Source organism: Tauraco erythrolophus, chromosome 2 (assembly GCF_009769465.1).
Source record: "Tauraco erythrolophus isolate bTauEry1 chromosome 2, bTauEry1.pri, whole genome shotgun sequence".
Lineage (NCBI taxonomy): Eukaryota > Metazoa > Chordata > Aves > Musophagiformes > Musophagidae > Tauraco > Tauraco erythrolophus.
This window is the reverse complement of record NC_141466.1, coordinates 30,430,143-30,447,168: the sequence shown is the minus strand read 5'-3', so window position 1 is coordinate 30,447,168 and position 17,026 is coordinate 30,430,143. Positions and strand designations below refer to the sequence as shown.

The 17,026-nt window shown below is 38.6% G+C and overlaps 1 protein-coding gene across 3 annotated transcripts in view; it reads right to left on the bottom strand.

Annotated features, from left to right (window-relative positions):
• Positions 1 to 17,026, bottom strand: part of MDN1 (midasin AAA ATPase 1) — a 104,039-nt gene that overhangs the window by 31,887 nt on the left and 55,126 nt on the right. For all 3 annotated transcript variants that reach the window (XM_086631283.1, XM_086631284.1, XM_086631285.1), the window contains 19 exons: positions 15,682 to 15,815; positions 14,820 to 14,980; positions 14,343 to 14,463; positions 13,065 to 13,275; positions 12,699 to 12,930; positions 11,424 to 11,550; positions 10,343 to 10,513; positions 9,983 to 10,197; positions 9,505 to 9,886; positions 9,191 to 9,300; positions 7,066 to 7,762; positions 5,899 to 6,060; positions 4,787 to 5,060; positions 3,868 to 4,103; positions 2,986 to 3,081; positions 2,656 to 2,750; positions 1,820 to 1,944; positions 520 to 666; positions 147 to 256 (listed from right to left, as the gene is read on the bottom strand). In XM_086631283.1, the coding sequence (XP_086487409.1) occupies positions 147 to 256; positions 520 to 666; positions 1,820 to 1,944; positions 2,656 to 2,750; positions 2,986 to 3,081; positions 3,868 to 4,103; positions 4,787 to 5,060; positions 5,899 to 6,060; positions 7,066 to 7,762; positions 9,191 to 9,300; positions 9,505 to 9,886; positions 9,983 to 10,197; positions 10,343 to 10,513; positions 11,424 to 11,550; positions 12,699 to 12,930; positions 13,065 to 13,275; positions 14,343 to 14,463; positions 14,820 to 14,980; positions 15,682 to 15,815 (3,806 nt within the window). The remainder of the gene's footprint in view (positions 1 to 146; positions 257 to 519; positions 667 to 1,819; positions 1,945 to 2,655; positions 2,751 to 2,985; positions 3,082 to 3,867; positions 4,104 to 4,786; positions 5,061 to 5,898; positions 6,061 to 7,065; positions 7,763 to 9,190; positions 9,301 to 9,504; positions 9,887 to 9,982; positions 10,198 to 10,342; positions 10,514 to 11,423; positions 11,551 to 12,698; positions 12,931 to 13,064; positions 13,276 to 14,342; positions 14,464 to 14,819; positions 14,981 to 15,681; positions 15,816 to 17,026) is intronic.

Here is a 17,026-nt window from a genome sequence, read left to right as displayed (position 1 = left end):
CAAAAATAAATTCTTGTCAAAGAAAATGTGAAGTACAGTAGAGATTTCAGCGGCCAACAGAGCTATTATATACAAATTCAAATAATATCTGCTTCACTGTTCCTTTGAGTAGTTCAATATATTGTCTGAGCAAAGTTTCCTCTTACCTTAAGTTCCTTTTCTATAGGTTGACGAAGTTCAGTGATTCTGGCCTCAACACACTCTGAAAACTGCTTATAATAATTGTACAGATTCCACAGGATGCTGCACAGAACATCTAGAAGGGACAGATAATAACAAGCTTCTTTTAAAACAGGATATTATTCAGTATCAAGAGAAGAAATGCATCCTCTTTTTTTTTGTAACCATGAAGCTTAGCAACACCAAAAGATATGGTAAACTGACCAATAGTTTCCTTCATGAAAAGAGCAGCATAGGCTTGTGTTGTATTTATAAGCTTAGTGATCTGTTTGCAAAGTCTTGAATACCTGATGGTCAGGCTGCTGTGAAGACTCAATACATGTAATGCTAACAACTTACCCTTTTCTGCTCCTTGAGGCATCAGCAAGACATGGCAGTGGAAAACCAGTAGTGCTTGAAGTCGTGCATGAAACTCTCCCAGCGTAGATCCTTCAATGAAAGCTTGTAGCGTGCTGACCAGCGTTTTCAGATCCATTTTCTCAGTTTCTGGACATTGCACCAGAAATTGAGAAGGCAAGAGGGAGAAAACAAAACAAAACTCTACATGAAAATTGTTGGATGCTCCATGTAAAATTCCAACTAAATATCAGGTCTCTGTTAGGAAAAGTTCAAAACAAATTAGGAAAGAGAGGGAATTCTAATTTAGTAAAAAGTAAAACCAAACACACATCACACTAGAAGAAAAGAGAGAGGATAAGAGAGGCAGCAGTAACATCGCATCTGAGGACATGTCCAATTTTAAAGTGCATGAAGTATTTAAAGAAGATATGCTATTCTCTATGAATGAATGGATTTTTCAGTCATGAAGAGCCATACTACAAATTAGTCACTGTCAGTTCCTTAACTCCTCAAAATCATCAAGACAGAAACAGATCTTGGAAGAATGTGGTAGAGAATACACTGTCTTTAGAGCATTACCTATGGAAGAAGACATGCTGTCCACTTGGAGATGTAAAAAGTACCCAAGGATCTGAAGCTTGTCATGTAAGTGCATTAATTATTCATGAGACTGGAAAAGCCCTGCCTCATGCCAGAGGATGTTACTTTCATCTTTACAATTTCATTAAATTTTGGAGAGCAAGGGACTGAGAGGTATATTCTTTCCCTGATTTCACACAACATGAACACCGGCAGACACATTTGCTAAGCACAGTAAGTAACAAAAACATACCTACTGCAAGAATTCTTTAGGCTTTATATAGAACTTAAAAACAGTTCAGCTGGGATATGAATTATGCTTTGTGCAGTTAAAAAAATGAGGTGTCTTCCCCAGCTGCAGATGGACGTCTCCTACCCTCCAAAAATCAGTTTGAAATGTTTGTGTGTGCAAGACATACAGTTATCAACAGTTCTGCTTTCTTTTAGATGTTTTTTTTTTTTTTTTTACAGACATCTTTTTTCCTTTACACCACCTACAATGTTGGCACTGTAAGAGACATATGTGGTTCCACAAATAAATACCAAGCAAAGTTCACTCTATATGGAAGACTCTATACAGTCATGGAATTTACTGTAGAATAAAGGAGTCAAGAACTACACCTGAAAGTGCATTGTCAAACTCTGGCATTTAGGACTTTTATTATGCATCCTTAGTAACTGCTGGAACTGCATCATACATTCATATAAGGACAGCACTTACCATCTGTGTTTGCCTCTGTCTGTTCTTGAACATACTTCTCAATCATCTGATAGATTGAGAACCAGTGCTTTGTAGATTTCTCTACATGTTGCTTCATAATATTGTCCAAACTTACTGACCAGCACCTGGAAATAATATGGGAGGGGAGAGAAAAAACGAAAAAAAATATTGTGGGTAGTTTGGGCTCCAAAACAACACAAACTTTATTCTCTGTTTCTTCTAAGCTGAAGGAAAATTTTACAGGATGGAATAATCTGCACATATGCTTAATATCCACAATCAGCTCTTGAGGATCACTGCTTTGCCACTATTAAACATGAGAGAAGAAATACAGGAACTTGGGTCTGTCAAACAAAACCAGTCAGAGCCAGGTTCAAAAGTTTGTTTTCACAAAACTTGAAGCTGACGTGTGTAATTCCTGATCATGGCATACTGTGGATATAAAAACTGAACATGGTCTTAACCGGAGACTGGACAATTTTTAAGGAAAATTTAATGGGTGTTATTAAACAGACAAAACACTGCAGGCTCAGTAAACCCTATGACGAAAACAGGAGAACACTGGGAAAGTACTGGAATGAAGTACTGTAGTTATCTGTTCTACTTCTCCTCCTCCTGAGGCACATATATAGGGTCACCATGGGCTGGATATTCTCACTCTGAGCTAGTACAACTGCTACTTTAGTTTTCTTTTTCCCCACATTGTTACTAGGACAGCCACATACACACACAGAAGCGTGTTCCATGATTAATGCAATTCTTCACTGGAATATGTCTGTACAGAGATGGAAGCTTACAGTATCTCAGAAAAAGCAGTAGGGAAGGACAATTCTTACTTTAACTCCAATCTACGCCACTGAATAATCAGTTGTGTGACCAAATCAAGATGTTTCCGCAAGGACAAAGCTCGACTAGCATTTTCCTCCCAGTCCTGGGAAAAAAAAAAAAAAGGTTCCCCTTTATACAAAGCCAGAAATTAAGTCTTTACATGGCAAGACTCATGCAGTACTCTGGATTACGTTCCTACTCCTTAAACTTACAGCACGGAGCAAGTTCACTTCCTCAAATTCTGGCAGACAGCTTTTAGTTGTTTTTAAAATGGTACCAATATAAATAAGGAAGCATAAAAGACAAAAGAAAAAGTTTTCTGTTAGCTCTTTTCTTACCTGTGCCTTTGCAAGAAGAATTTCCAAGCCATTCAGGAACTTTGAGAGAGGACTAGAGAGTGGAAAACTCTGGATTCTGTCCATCACAACCAACAGCTGCAGAATAAAAAATAAGCATTCAGCCTCTAGTAACTGATAGAATCATAGAATGGCTAGGGTTGGAAGGGACCTTAAAGATCATCTAGTTCCAACTCCCCTGCCATGGGCAGGGAAACCCTCCACTACATCAGGTTGCCCAAAGCCTCATCCAACCTGGCCTTGAACACTTCCAGGGATGGGGCATCCCATCCTCAATAGGAGCATGATTTGTATGAGCATAGCCCTCCTCTACAAAAGGTACGAATAATTTTTTTTTTATTTTAATCGGCTTCCTCACTTCAGTGTAAGCTCATTAGTAGTTCAATGAAGGCCAGTGCACTCCAGGAAAGGAGCATAAATGACCTAAAGTTCCAATCGGTTCTGAGTTTCTGCATTACTCGAGGAAATATAACCTGAGGGCCTCACAGGCCCCCCCTCACAGGATCAAAGATGTCCATTTTAAAGCACTATGAAAGAGAACATTTTGGAAAAAAACAGGAGCCCGAACTGCAAAAGATCTCAAGAATCTTCAAGGTATGGAGGCTGAAGATTACTTAAAGCTGTAAGATCAGAGTAGGCAGTGAACACCACTTAACATTTCATAACTAAAATACAACAGGTAATAATATCCAACACCTCTTCAGAAGAACGAGGTATGTCTTCAAAACATCTGTGTGAGAAATACAGACAACATCCAGGAAAGTGCATGCATGTACACGTCTATGCGTATCTATATACATATTTGCACACAAATACAATTCTAAAATGCTTCAGTTTTCCCCAAACGTGTTGAGGTGTTTTTACCTGCACAAGTACTGGATGCTCTGGCCATTCCTGCAGTAGCCTATTTACTTCTTTAGCAAGGTTATCAAGTACAGGTTGGCACTGTCGGACTTCCTGAATATTAGGATGCTGGTAGAAGTCATACGGGCCATCTTGCTGCAGCACAAGATCTGAAGTTAATTCCTCAAAAAAGGTATTGTGAAGAAGAGTGCTAACTAGAAGCTGGCTTCCCAAAAGACTATCATTCATTTCGGCACCTAGGAAGCAAAAAAAAGGAAGACATATCACATGCTACTAATTCTTTTTTCAGTTGAATAGAAAATGTTCTTCCCCACCCCCTGTATCCCAAGCCTTAGAATAAATCACGTAATTACATCTCATGTACGAGCACAAAAATAAGTTACTGCAGAAACAGCAATCTTGTTGTGTTATTTGCTTAATTGCACATATATACATTTATTAGCTTAGAAATATAGCTCTGCTTTGAGAAGTAATGAAAATATTATCCTGAGGTCTTGCACATCGGTATCATGACTTTTCACACCAAGCATGCCAAAATTCAGGGTAAAAATGACAACTTTTTAAAAAGTTATAGATGCTCCATTGAAACTTAATTGTCAGTTTTATGTCTGGGAAATTTCTACAAGTGCATATTCCTTCATAGAATTATGCAGATGCAAGGAAGCAAAGCTTCAGAATATGGAGAAGATTCAGTTTATTCTTAAATTGTGTTGGTCTTATATATTAACAAATGGAATACAGCTAAAATATTCCATAAAAAAATAAAAATGAAAGCATTCCAAGACAATTCTGAAAAAAAACCCCACTTTTGTGCATTTTCCTCATCATAGGTCTGTTTCATGACCTGCAATATGATTAATTTGAAACGAATCACTACAAAGCTAAACCTGCACACCTGAAATATTGCTAGCAATCTTACCAATTAAAGGATAGAACTGTGACACCAGACATGCACCAGTCTGATAGCAGGAAATAAATGTACTGAAATAATGTTTGGCTTGATGAGAAGGTAGACTCTGTTGATACCAGAGGGATCGAGCAAAGTTTAAGCACAACTGTTGATGAACCATCATTACTGTTTGCATAGAGCTCTTGGACAAAAGGGCTCTATCAACTTCTGGCTGCTCTTCCAGTGGATCTTCAGTTTCCATTGTTTCTTCTAGGCTTGGCTGAGCTGTGATATCTTCAAAGTCCTGCAAATTACATGATAATCGAAGGTCAACTATAATTTCTTCCTTTAATGCCTCGCCTCCCCACCTCCCTTTTCGCACTTTCTAGCATGGCAACAATATGCTGATGATGTGGAGCTGGCACTATATAGACATGCTGCCTGCCTCACCAGCTCATACGTCAGTCTGAAACAGAACACAGGTGAACAGAACAATTAAGGGCATAACCACAGCTGGCAAGAGTGCAGTACAATGAGCCCTGAGCTGCTGCCAGCTAAACCTCTTTCAGAAACACCAGCAGCAGTCTATCTGCTGATAAACCACCTCAATGCTGTTTGGTCACTTGAAGACCTGAACTATTACATCCCAACAACACACTGATGCACGTAACTGTCTCGTGCATTTCCGTACTGCACAACATTGCTCAGTGAAGACACACTTCAAAAAACGTTTAGCAATGCAGGCCAGTTAAATTTGAAAACAATCTCACTAATCTCCTAATCAAGTTGATTAGCCTTCTTCAGAGGTAATTAAACCTCAGTAGACCTTACCTGCTAAGTGAATCAAACTCCAGAATTTTACAACAACCAACTAATGACATTGTCATTCAGTGACTTGGGATTATTCAGCTGAAACACAGTACGGTTCAAGTCCAGAAGTTAATTCCTAAATCTTTCTACAAGCAGAAGGGAAAAATAAACTAAAAGTACAGCACTTAATACCCTTCTATCGAAACCTACTGCACCTTTTTCTTTCGGCTGCTAAAGGAAAAACTGCTTCGTTCCTCATCTCATTATACTTATAGCATGCCTTTTCAGGAGCTACTTCAGACATAATTTTCATGTTTCATTACAGTTGCTACCTTTTCATGAAAGGGAAATCTCCTCCTAAATTCTTCTTCTTCCTCCTCTTCCTCACTCTGTCCTTTCCCATGACGTTTACTTCTGTATCTGTACAGGCTGCGTTCCATTGCCTCCCGCTCTTGGGCACGCCGTTCCTGTTCATCCCATTCATTTATAATCGCCTATGAGAACATGAAGCAGCATGCTTTTACACAAGTTGAAGTCACCTCATCACCACATACTTCAAAGTGGCAGCATCCACCTTGTTTGGCTCCTTCCTCCTCTACAGTCTACAACAGTATAAACCAAAGCCATCTAACGTGAATGAATGTGCCCTCTCAACAACTCAATGAGGAAAAAGTACAGAAAACAGTAAGCAACAGAGTGTTTGGCCAAGTTCTAGTCTCCTTTCTTAACTATTTTATAAAGAAACTCTCTACAAAGTTTGGTTTTGCGGGTTTTTTTGTGTGGTTTTGGGTTTTATTGGGGTTTTTAATAAATAAATTTTTTGGTAACCATTACAGGTTATGATTTTATGCCTTGATAAATCCAAATCAGTTAATCCAATGTTTTAGATTATGTTGAACTTTTCTTTTATCAATTCAAAGGGGAAAAAAAAAAGTAAGTTTATGGTTGTCATCATAACGGTCTTAAAGGCAAAATCACTGAATGGTTTGGTTTGGAAGAGACCTCCGAAGATCATCTAGTCCAACTCCCCTGTCATGGGCAGGGACATCTTCCACTAGACCAGGGTGCTCAAAGCCCCATCCAACCTGGCCTTGAACACTTCCAGGGATAGGGCATCCACAACTTCTCTGGGCAATCTGTTCCCCTGCCTCACCATCCTCAGAGTGAATAATTTCTTTCTCATCTCTAATCTAAACCTACCCTTTTCCAGTTTAAAACCATTAAGCCTTGTCCTATCGCTACAAGCCCTGGTAAAGAGTCTCTTTCTGTCCTTATAAGTCCCCTTCGTATGCTGTAAAGCCACAATACGATCTCCTAGGAGCCTTCTCCAGGCTGAACAACGTCAACTCTGTCAGCCGGTCTTCACAAGAGGGGTGTTTCAGCCCTCTATAATTCTTGTGGCCCTTCTCTAGACCCACTTTAACAGATCCATGTCTGTCTTCTACTGGGGACGAGGTAGTTCAATGCAAGAATCCTGGCCACTGGCATTCAGATGTTACCTGACACAGATGTCTAAAAAGCTGCAGAGATTTCTGGTCCATCTCTCCTCTGGATAGTACATGGCATCGAAGATGCAACAAAGCATTCACTAGGAGCTGTTCCAGAGTTGGGCAAGGCTTCTCTGCTCCCTCAGATTCTCCATCAGAGTGCTTCAGAGAAAACTTTTTAAGTCCATGAAGGACCTCAACTGAATTGACTGAGCATAAAATTTCTGCACGAGCAAAGTAAGTGGGGAAGGCACGGCCAACAGAAGGAAACGTTAACAAAGAAGCGAGGAGGTTTGTGAGATCAGCTGGACGCACAAAACATTTGAGCACTGAATAAACTTCAGAAGCCACTAATCGCATGCCATGTTGCAGCTGTAAGATGGCAGCTTGCAGTGGAATGATGGCATCAGGGAACATAGCATATTGCTCTGCTAGGTGTTTCCGAAACTGATGGTGTGATTGCTGCCATGATGCTTCTTCATTTAACAGGTTTTGTATTGCCTGGAGTGATTTAGGTCCTTCCCCACGGAGGAACTGCAGAAGACGGGCTAAAAGATCTTGGACTGAAGAAATTCGTGCTATGCTGTTGATGTACTGATGAGCCTCCTGGTATAAGCAATCATAGGGTGGAGATGGAGGCCTGAAGGCCTTTTTTCTGGAAAGACTGCTTACTTGCTCCTTCAACCTTTGCATTCTTTCATGCAACAGTCTGTAAAGAAATAACATTGATCAGTTGCGACACAAAAATTTTTATTTTTGTTTTTATTTTTTTTTAATGGTTTGGGTTGGAAGGGACCTTAAAGAACATCTAGTTCCAACCCCCCTACCATGGGCAGGGATGTTTTCCACTAGACCAGGTTGCTCAGAGTCTCATCCAATCTGGCCTTGAACATCTCCACAGATGAGGCATCCACAACTTCTCTGGGCAACCTGTTCCAGTGCCTCACCACACTCGAAGTGAAGTACTTCTTCCTTATCTCTAATCTAAATCTGCCCTCTTGCAGTTTAAAGCCATTATTCCCTTGTCTTATCACTACATGCCCAGAGTCCCTCTCCAGCTTTTTCGTAAGCCCCATTTAGCATGTTTATATATATACATATATATAAAGATAACAGTTAAATATATAAAAAGATTAATCAGAAATATTCTGCTAGTTTGTGTGAAACCGCAAATAAGGAAAAAAACAAGAAGTGACACCCCTATAGTATGCATATGCACTTCTCTTTTCCCCACACTTGAACAAATTTGAATTACTTTTTTGCTTGTTATCTGACAGGCCTGTGAGCATTAAATAAAAAGTAGTATTACTGGAAGCAATTGGTAAAACTCAGTCATTTAGAATTTACTTTTAACAACAATTGCTCTCTAAACAATAGCATACAACCATCAGATCCTTTACACGTATAATAATGAAATAAAAAGCTTCCATTAATAGTGGAAAATCACAAATAATAGCCAGTTTTTATCTCCACGTACAAGGAACACCTGGAAATCTGCACAAATGAGAAATCTCTGTTCACTTAAAATTTCCTTCTCAAGTTCCTCAGATAAAAGTAGCAACAAAACAATGCCTACAAATTCTGAATGCCAACAGTGTACTCTACGTGGTAATATATTTAATTCACTCACAGCACCATAAGCAAAGGCTGTTGCTAAAATACACATCTGGAGATTTCTACCCAGTACAAATCAGCCCAAGAACTCTGCAAAATAGCTTTGGCATCTATCCAGGCCTTGAAGAGTTATAGAGATAGATATACATTCCATCTCATTTCAATTTGTTGACAACGTTGTCACGTTTTAATTAAACTACCATAATTTTTATGTATGGCTTTGTTTTAACTTCTGGGCATAGCTTCAATTTTATCAAGATATGAAAACCACTGCTTTAATTGTTGTATTTACAGCAGTACAAAGTGCATACAGGCAATTCCTTAGTCACTGCAAGTAAACAGAACAGCTTCTGTATTTTTCTTTACCACCTCAATATGCAAATTGATACTTTCAAATCAGCAACCCTTGGTTCTACAGAAGAACACAAAAATTGTAAAGCTATAGAGAAAAGTTTTGGAGCCCAAGTATCGAAAGATGAAGTTTCCAATCTGAAAGAGAAGAGTTAAGTGTCTGGAATGTTACCTGAGATGGGGATGAATATAGTTGTTGACTGCTTCATCTTCAATACTTTTTCCTGTATGCAGCTGGGACGACAAATCATTTGTTTTCCATTCACACTCCAGCTGGTATAACTAAAACAGAAAGAAAAAACTGTTGTCTGAGGTTCTGGTTTTGGTAACCAAGTAGGTGCAACGTCTTCTTGGACGTTAAAAGAAGTTATAACTATACAGTTTAAAAATCATGACTAAAGATTTGCCCAAGAATATCCAATCAAAACTCCTTTGCATTGATTTTATACGTTACAGAGGTAAAAGCCAACTCAACTCCACACTCACCTCTTCTTTCATATACTTGAGCTTGTACTCTCTTTTAACAGCTGGATCAAACCTGGTCTGCGGAAGCCACACCTGGATCTGCACCAAACCAATATTCACCCAGAGGCTTCCTCTCCAAGCTGTCTCTGGTAACTCCTTAAGCCCTTCCCCAAAGAACTGCTGCAAGCAAGTAAGCAGGAGAAACAGGAATTCTTTAGGAAGTAACTCCTGATCAGTGATGCTTCTAAGTATCTTGAGAAGGTACTCATATTCAACAGGATCTTTGAGGTAGAGTTTCTCACAGCACTCCAAAAATTCCTCTTGAAGATCCATTGGAACCAGATCTACCAGGGCAGAGAGCTGTCTGCCTAGCATTATTCCTTGTAGTCTAGCATCTGTGTATCTGGAGATGAAGGAAGGAAAAAAGTTTACACATGGTAAGCAAACTTCTGTAACATGCCTGATTTAAACAATGTATATATAACAGAGGTCTTAATACCTAAAATTTGCTATTGAAGAGACAGCCAGGTTGGTCCACAATGCTGTGCTGGCTTCATGAAGTTGCTGTGCTCTCTCCATCCATTCTCCCAGTGTCACATGGGATGATGACAGAACAGGAAGCCCACTCACATCCCACTGGCTTGTCTTGCTGCTGCTAGTTAGAATTTCAAAGAAGCACTTTGAGAAAACGGCTCGGGTCAAAATACCTGGGCCCTAAATTAAGAGATTAAGAGTTAGATTGTTCAGATGCAATTTGGACTGACTATACTAGAACTTAAGTATTGCTTTAGAAAGCTGTTTAATTATTTAATAAAAGGGTATTCAGCCTAGTTGTTTGATTAGGTCAGAAGAGACAAACCTTCAAGGAACAGTTCATATGGGATTTAGAAAAGTTCTTTTCCTCTGTTGCAGGTAGCGGCCTCCAAGTCAACCAGTAGTCTGGGTCTGTGGTGAAAGTACTTCTCCAAAAGGATGCTAATGCAGCATTAACTAGTTGAAATGACAGAATAGACACTTCTTCTGGGGATATCTAAGGAGAGAGAAAAACTTAGAACTGATAATAATTTACAGGGAGCAAAAGAGAATCAAGCACACACACACACAAGAAGAGTATGTCAGCTTTTCAGTAGGGATAGGACAAGATATTCCTCAAGATCTTTCAGATTCAGACAGCATTTGCTTACAACACTTCTCAACAAAAAGAGTACACTTCCTGAGGTCTGCACTGCTTCCTTTGGTCTGTCGAATACGCAGTGTGTTTACGGAGCAAGTTTTCAGAATACAGCCTCTAGTCTACAACTGTGCAACCTTTTGTTACAATACATGAGGTTGCATAAACATGAAGCAGATAAAGCTACCCAATATTCTGCTCTGAAGCATTTAAAGCGAACTTGCTCATTTACTGAGCTTTGTGGGAACACAATCATCTCTGTATCATAGCTAAATATTAACGGATCGGAATTTCTCTGGCATATTTAATGCTCTACAAAAAATGCATCAAATAACTGTCTTAGCCTACCCGATCTGCAATACAGATTTAAAAAAAAAAATAAATATAGAGGCACAGGAACAGAGGCAAGTATTTTTCAGCATAAAATGACTATGAATACATAGATAAAAGCAGACTGGCACCTGCTACTCAATTTCCTGTTTTCCACTAGGTCACTGATGGAGGAGAGGAACAATAGTACCAAACTAGATCACATATACCTATGTTATTTAAGACTTAGTTGTGTTTTATTTATGTTCTAATGTTGTGTTTTAATTACATTTTTTGCAGTCTTACAGTTAATAACCTTTCTTATTAAATGAAGGAAAAATTATTGTCAGGCACAGCTGGAAAAAATGGATCTCAAAAATCCTACAGATATACAAAAATACATATTGAGGAGTCTGTTGAAAACTTCTGCAAGACTAATTAAACTAAAATTTGTTCTTACTTCATTAAGGTGTAACAAGTGCCACAGTCCAGAGAGCTGGTGAGAAGCGGCTGGTGTCAACTTCAGGAAAAAAGCTATAAGCTGAACGAGATCTGAACATCTGCTTAGTTCTTGACTGCAGTTCTCCCTGTAGCAGGTAAAAGAAATACAACCAAAGTAATGCTTAAGCACTCTCAGATAGCAAAACAAATTGATAATGTCAGGCAAAGTCACAACAAATGAAGACTCCCTGAAAGGTTAAAAAGACAGCATTTTAAATGTTGGACAAGAACAAGCACTCAAATAACACTCAAAACACTTGCATCCTTCAAAGTTGGCAAAATCTAAATATGACAAAAGGGGGAAGTGGCAGTATCTTCTGTAGCTATAAGCTACGTGTTCAGCAAAATATACAAAAGGTTTGGAGACAAACTGTCATCCAGCTTTATAGTTGTAAACATCACAACTTTGCTGAATTCAAGAGTGAATCAGTCATTCTAGGATTCTCACTGCATGAAAAATTACTTTCACTGAAACCCATAAATGAAGAGCTCTCTTTTAAGGAAGAGTAAAACAGTCTAAAAATAAATATACTTGGCCTCTTAAAACAACACTAACACTTCTTAAATTAATAATGCTAATTTAAGCTACGAGTATACACGTGTAGTTTACACAAAAGGAAGCAAGCATGCTACTGTACTTTCTCCATCACCAGGTCTAAATCAGTCTTTCTGCAGTAGCCCCCAGCAACATGGCAATAAACTTCATGTTAATTCCCAATATGAAACACTCTTCTATTTCATTAAAAGGCAAATACTATGTATTTCCAAAAAGAAAATACTATGTACTATTGACTACATAAAAAGTTTTAGTTTTCCTTCACCTATAATCCATTCTATTGTTAATAAAGCAATTTCTGCAGTCTAATGTGTTTACTCCAAGGCGCTTGCACATCAGCATTCCTAAATGTGCACCAATAAAGTAAGTTAGAAAAGAAGAAAACTTCTTCCTCGTTATAACACTAAACTACTCCTTTTGCTGATACTTTTTATAGCCACCCAAGTGCAATTCCACAGGCAGACAAGGAGCGCATATGCATTTATATGCATAAATACAAATACGCATATGTGCACACCACATACATATACATGCATATACACACAGCCATATACATTAATATACATGTACACATACACAGATTTACATACAAATGTAAAGTACCAAAGTTACAGCTTTTAGCTAGGGATTCTGAATCTAAGGAAAGGAACATGGCATTTCTTTCTCCAGTCTTCTTACCTTCTTGCACAAGCCTTGGCCACAAAATCTGCTGTCAGTTTGTACTGCCAGAGCATGCCTATGTATTCCATCGCAGGCCACAGCTGAATCCTACTGCAGAGCTGGTTTAACAGGGCAGAGTCTAACTGGTTGGAGACAGTATCTTCAGCAAACCTTTCTTCTGAATAACTATATATAACTCCTTCTGCTTTCAGTTGTGAATGTACAGCTTTCAAAAAAATTTTTAGTTGACCTGTTTGACAAAGCACAAGAGATACATAAATGCATGTACTATATTTCTTGTCAGTGAACATTTCACATCCTTTCCATTTGTATACAAAAAGAATGGACATGGCAGAGATCATCCTCTTCAAAAGTGTCACCTACCTAGACTAACATCCTCTGAATGATTAGCTCTAATTATCAGGCCATCAGCTTGCAGCAACGCTTTCTTCATCTTCCACCCAGTGGCAGCAATTTTCAGACAGCACATTTTTTCCTGCCATCTGCTTTCTCCAGGGACCAATCTTAGCTCCAAGACGTTAAGTGGTTTGCTGATAACTTGTAACTGAGAAAAACATTCCATGCCCAGTTTATCCTGGAATCATGAAAAGGACATTTGAACAAGTGGTAATTTGTTTCAGCCGCACTAACAAAACAACGAACAAGATCTGTGACTGCAGTCAGAACTAAGATTTCAAATTCACATGCACATGACTGAAGTACAAGTATATATAAACCAACCTGCAACAACTTAACAATAATTCTTTACAGCAGGAAGACAGAAGAGTTGGCCACAATTCCGCCTTGTCAAGTTTTTTTTCCTTCATGAAAAAACTACATAGATTATGCAGATAAACAATACCTCAACATGGCAACTTACCTAAACGAAGGGCAATAAAGCTACTGTCAGAAGCTACTGTCACTTAAAAGAAATTGGCATTTTACACCTACAATTAAAATACATTTGGATGCCTTGAAAAACATCTCAAAATTCTCAGTAAGCACTGAATGTTCTTTAAAGTTCCACAAAGTAACTATGCGCATTTTTGAACAGTGGAGTAGCTTGGGGAGACAAGGCTATAAAAACCTAGGTCTAATTACTAATCACCATCATGAGCAATCTAAATATCTACTTGTGCCCTGCTTTTAAAAAGGCACTTACAATTTTCAGAAAATTTTACTGTAAGATTTTTTTATTGAATGACACCAATTGATGAAATAACTTAAGAAAAGAAAAAACTGTCAGAGTTAAGAGGCCTTGTCTTGGTTAAGTCATAAGGCAAGCCCATCCTATGCTGTATAAAAGGGAGTACGTGTTCTATTCATATGTTCACTAAATAAGCGAGTTGCATATTGATATTCACAAGTCTCCAGAACAGAGCAAGTAGTAATATTTTTGTTTGTCCACCACTCTATATTAAATAATTGCTATCTATGCAAAGCATAATTAATAGTAGAAATGCTATCTGGATACCTGATACATTTCACAAAAAAGATGTACATTACATATGCTGAAATTGCTTTTTTAATCCACCTAAAAAGTCCAAAAGAAATGTATTTTTGCTGGCCTGGAAAGCAAGTGCTACAAATCTTTATGATTACTTTAAAACATATTTGGACATCGCTGGAAATACAAATCTTTTGCAAACAGAGTACCAGTACCTTAAAAGGAAGAGGTCTTCCTATAGACTTCTGTAATATCTTCATATTGGCAGACATACCAGCAGGATTGGCCAAGCAGCTCTGAATCTGCTGTGAAACAGACTGAATTTCCTTGGAAACCCTTGGAGATTTAAAAAAAAAAACAACAAAAAACACAAAACATCCCACACAGTTAACTCAGATTTGAGAAAAAAGGCAAAAGGATGCACGAGAAAGAAACATCCCCTCTCCTAAAGAGGCAACCTAACTTTAAAGTACAGAAAATGGGTAAAAATTCTGGATAATCCTTTGGGCAAAAAGAAACCCAATGCTAAGAAATCTGAATCTAAAGAATGAACAGCTATGTAATACCTTGCATTTGCATCACTATCAGAACACAACTTGGACACTAACAGCAACAATGTTAATTAGCTATCATATCCCAAAAAGGGTAATTTATACAACCATTTAACAGAAACATAAATCAAAGCCACTCACTTGTGCTGGTCTGATCCGATAAGCATCTGAGGAATTCTGTCAATTAGATGTTTCATAACCCAGTGCCAGTGCAGAGACAGAAGTGACAACCCTGGCGAATCCACTGTCAGAGTGTCAGAGACAGCCCAGAAACGGTCACGCCACAGCAAGCAGTATAAAATCTAACAACAAGCCAAAAAGGTTACAGTTCTCCCACTGCTGAGCCCTGCATGTTACAGAACAATTTGTACCTCAAGCAAGAAAAAAAACACAAAAACATTGTCACTTCCATTAATTTCAGAATCATGCGATGCCTTATACTTAGTGGCACACAACTAGCACTCAACTACACGTTTTCCAAATATACTGCAGGGCTCTGCTGGCAAGTGCAACTATACAAGTCAAAAACAAGTAATCCCTGCACTAGGTCTACAATGTCATTGTCAGATTTCAGCAAAATGATCTTCATGGTAGGAAAAGGGACAGGGAGAAGTGAACCACCCTTGTGACACACGTCAGAAGTCCAGGTTCACATATCTTGGTATCCGAGATGGACGTGGATACTCCCTTTATCATTAGTGCAGAGAAGCAGGCACATCTATGGTACAATGGATATCTAGGTGTCCCAGGTGCATGCATTTAGGTAAGATAATTCTCACCCTGAGTATCTGCAGGCTGAAAACATTCCACATGGAAGAAATGAGAAGACAGAGCACAAATACAGCAACTGAAATAAATATGATATTGCCTAGTGTCAGGCATATTCTAAATACTAACAGAAACACTGCAGTTTATTTTACGGTCCCTGAAAAAAAAACTAGCGTCCTGCACACTATCTAACTAAATGTAACTTGCATAAATGGACTATGAAAGTTCTACTCACATCATGCACGTCATCATCGCTTAAGGCCACCTGAGTAGACTTCACCCAGTGAAACACAAACGCATCCCAAAGTTCAAAGAAAGCAGCAAGGTTGACCACGACTGCATGAGGCAGGCAGTTGTAACTTCCTGGATCTGAGGTTTGGGTAAGAGACAAAGAAAGGGAGAGACTGAATATTCCAGTCACATAACATGACAAGTAAGGGTTAATTTCTTATCACTATATCCTCTCGGGGGGAATAAATCCCCAAAAGATCTAAGAATCAAAGTAATAAAAAGTATTCCTGCACTATTTGCACAATTCTCTATTACCTCTACGCATTTAACATATTAAAAAAAAAAAAAATCCAGAATGCAGGAAACATTGATTGATTGCTTCTATGCAACATACTAACTTCCATCACTAAATTTTTCCCCTTTGTTTTAGGGGTAAACATCCTAGTTACATAAAACAATAAAAAGGATTAGAACAAAAGCACAACTGAAGAACTTGGCTATTCTGACTAGCTAAAGACAAAATGCAATTCTAATTTCTCTCCACCGCCTTCCTAAAGTTTTGATAATTAAGAGAGAAATGACATGCGCTCACTACCTAGTAGAAGTTGGACATAAATGCTGCAGCATAAGGTATGTCTAATATAAGATTAGTATGTTACATATCATATTAGTACTTCTCTGATCCCTTTACATTCACACAATCTTCCTTGGCACACTCAGGACATACCATGTTCAAAGTACACATTTCATAACAGCACAAATTAACTGTTGTCATGGTTTAACCCCATCAGGCAACTAAGCACCACACAGCTGCTTGCTCACTCCTCCCCCTCAGCCAGTGGGATGGGGAACAGAATCAAAGAAAAAGAAAAAAAAAGTGAAGCTTGTGGGTTGAGATAAAGACAATTGTCCTGGTTTCAGCTGGGACTGAGTTAGTTGTTCTTTTTAACAGCTAGAAGAGGACAGCAAAGGAAGAGATTACAATAATAAGAAAAAATAATTAATAATAAATAATAATAATAGAATATACAAAATGAGTGATGCACAGTGCAACTGCTTGCCACCTGTTGACCAATGCCCAGTCCATTCCCAAGCAGCAATCCTCCAGCTAACTTTCCCCCCTAGTTTATATACTGAGCATGACATCATATGTTATAGAATACCTCTTTGGCCAGTTTAGGTCAGCTGTCCTGGCTGTGTCACCTCCCAGCTTCTGGTGTGCCCTCCAGCCTCCTCGCTGGCAGGGCAGTATGACAAGCTGAGAAGTCCTTGACTTAATGTAAGCACACTGTTTAGCAACAACTAAAACATCAGTGTGTTATCAACAGTATTCTCATCCTAAATCCAAA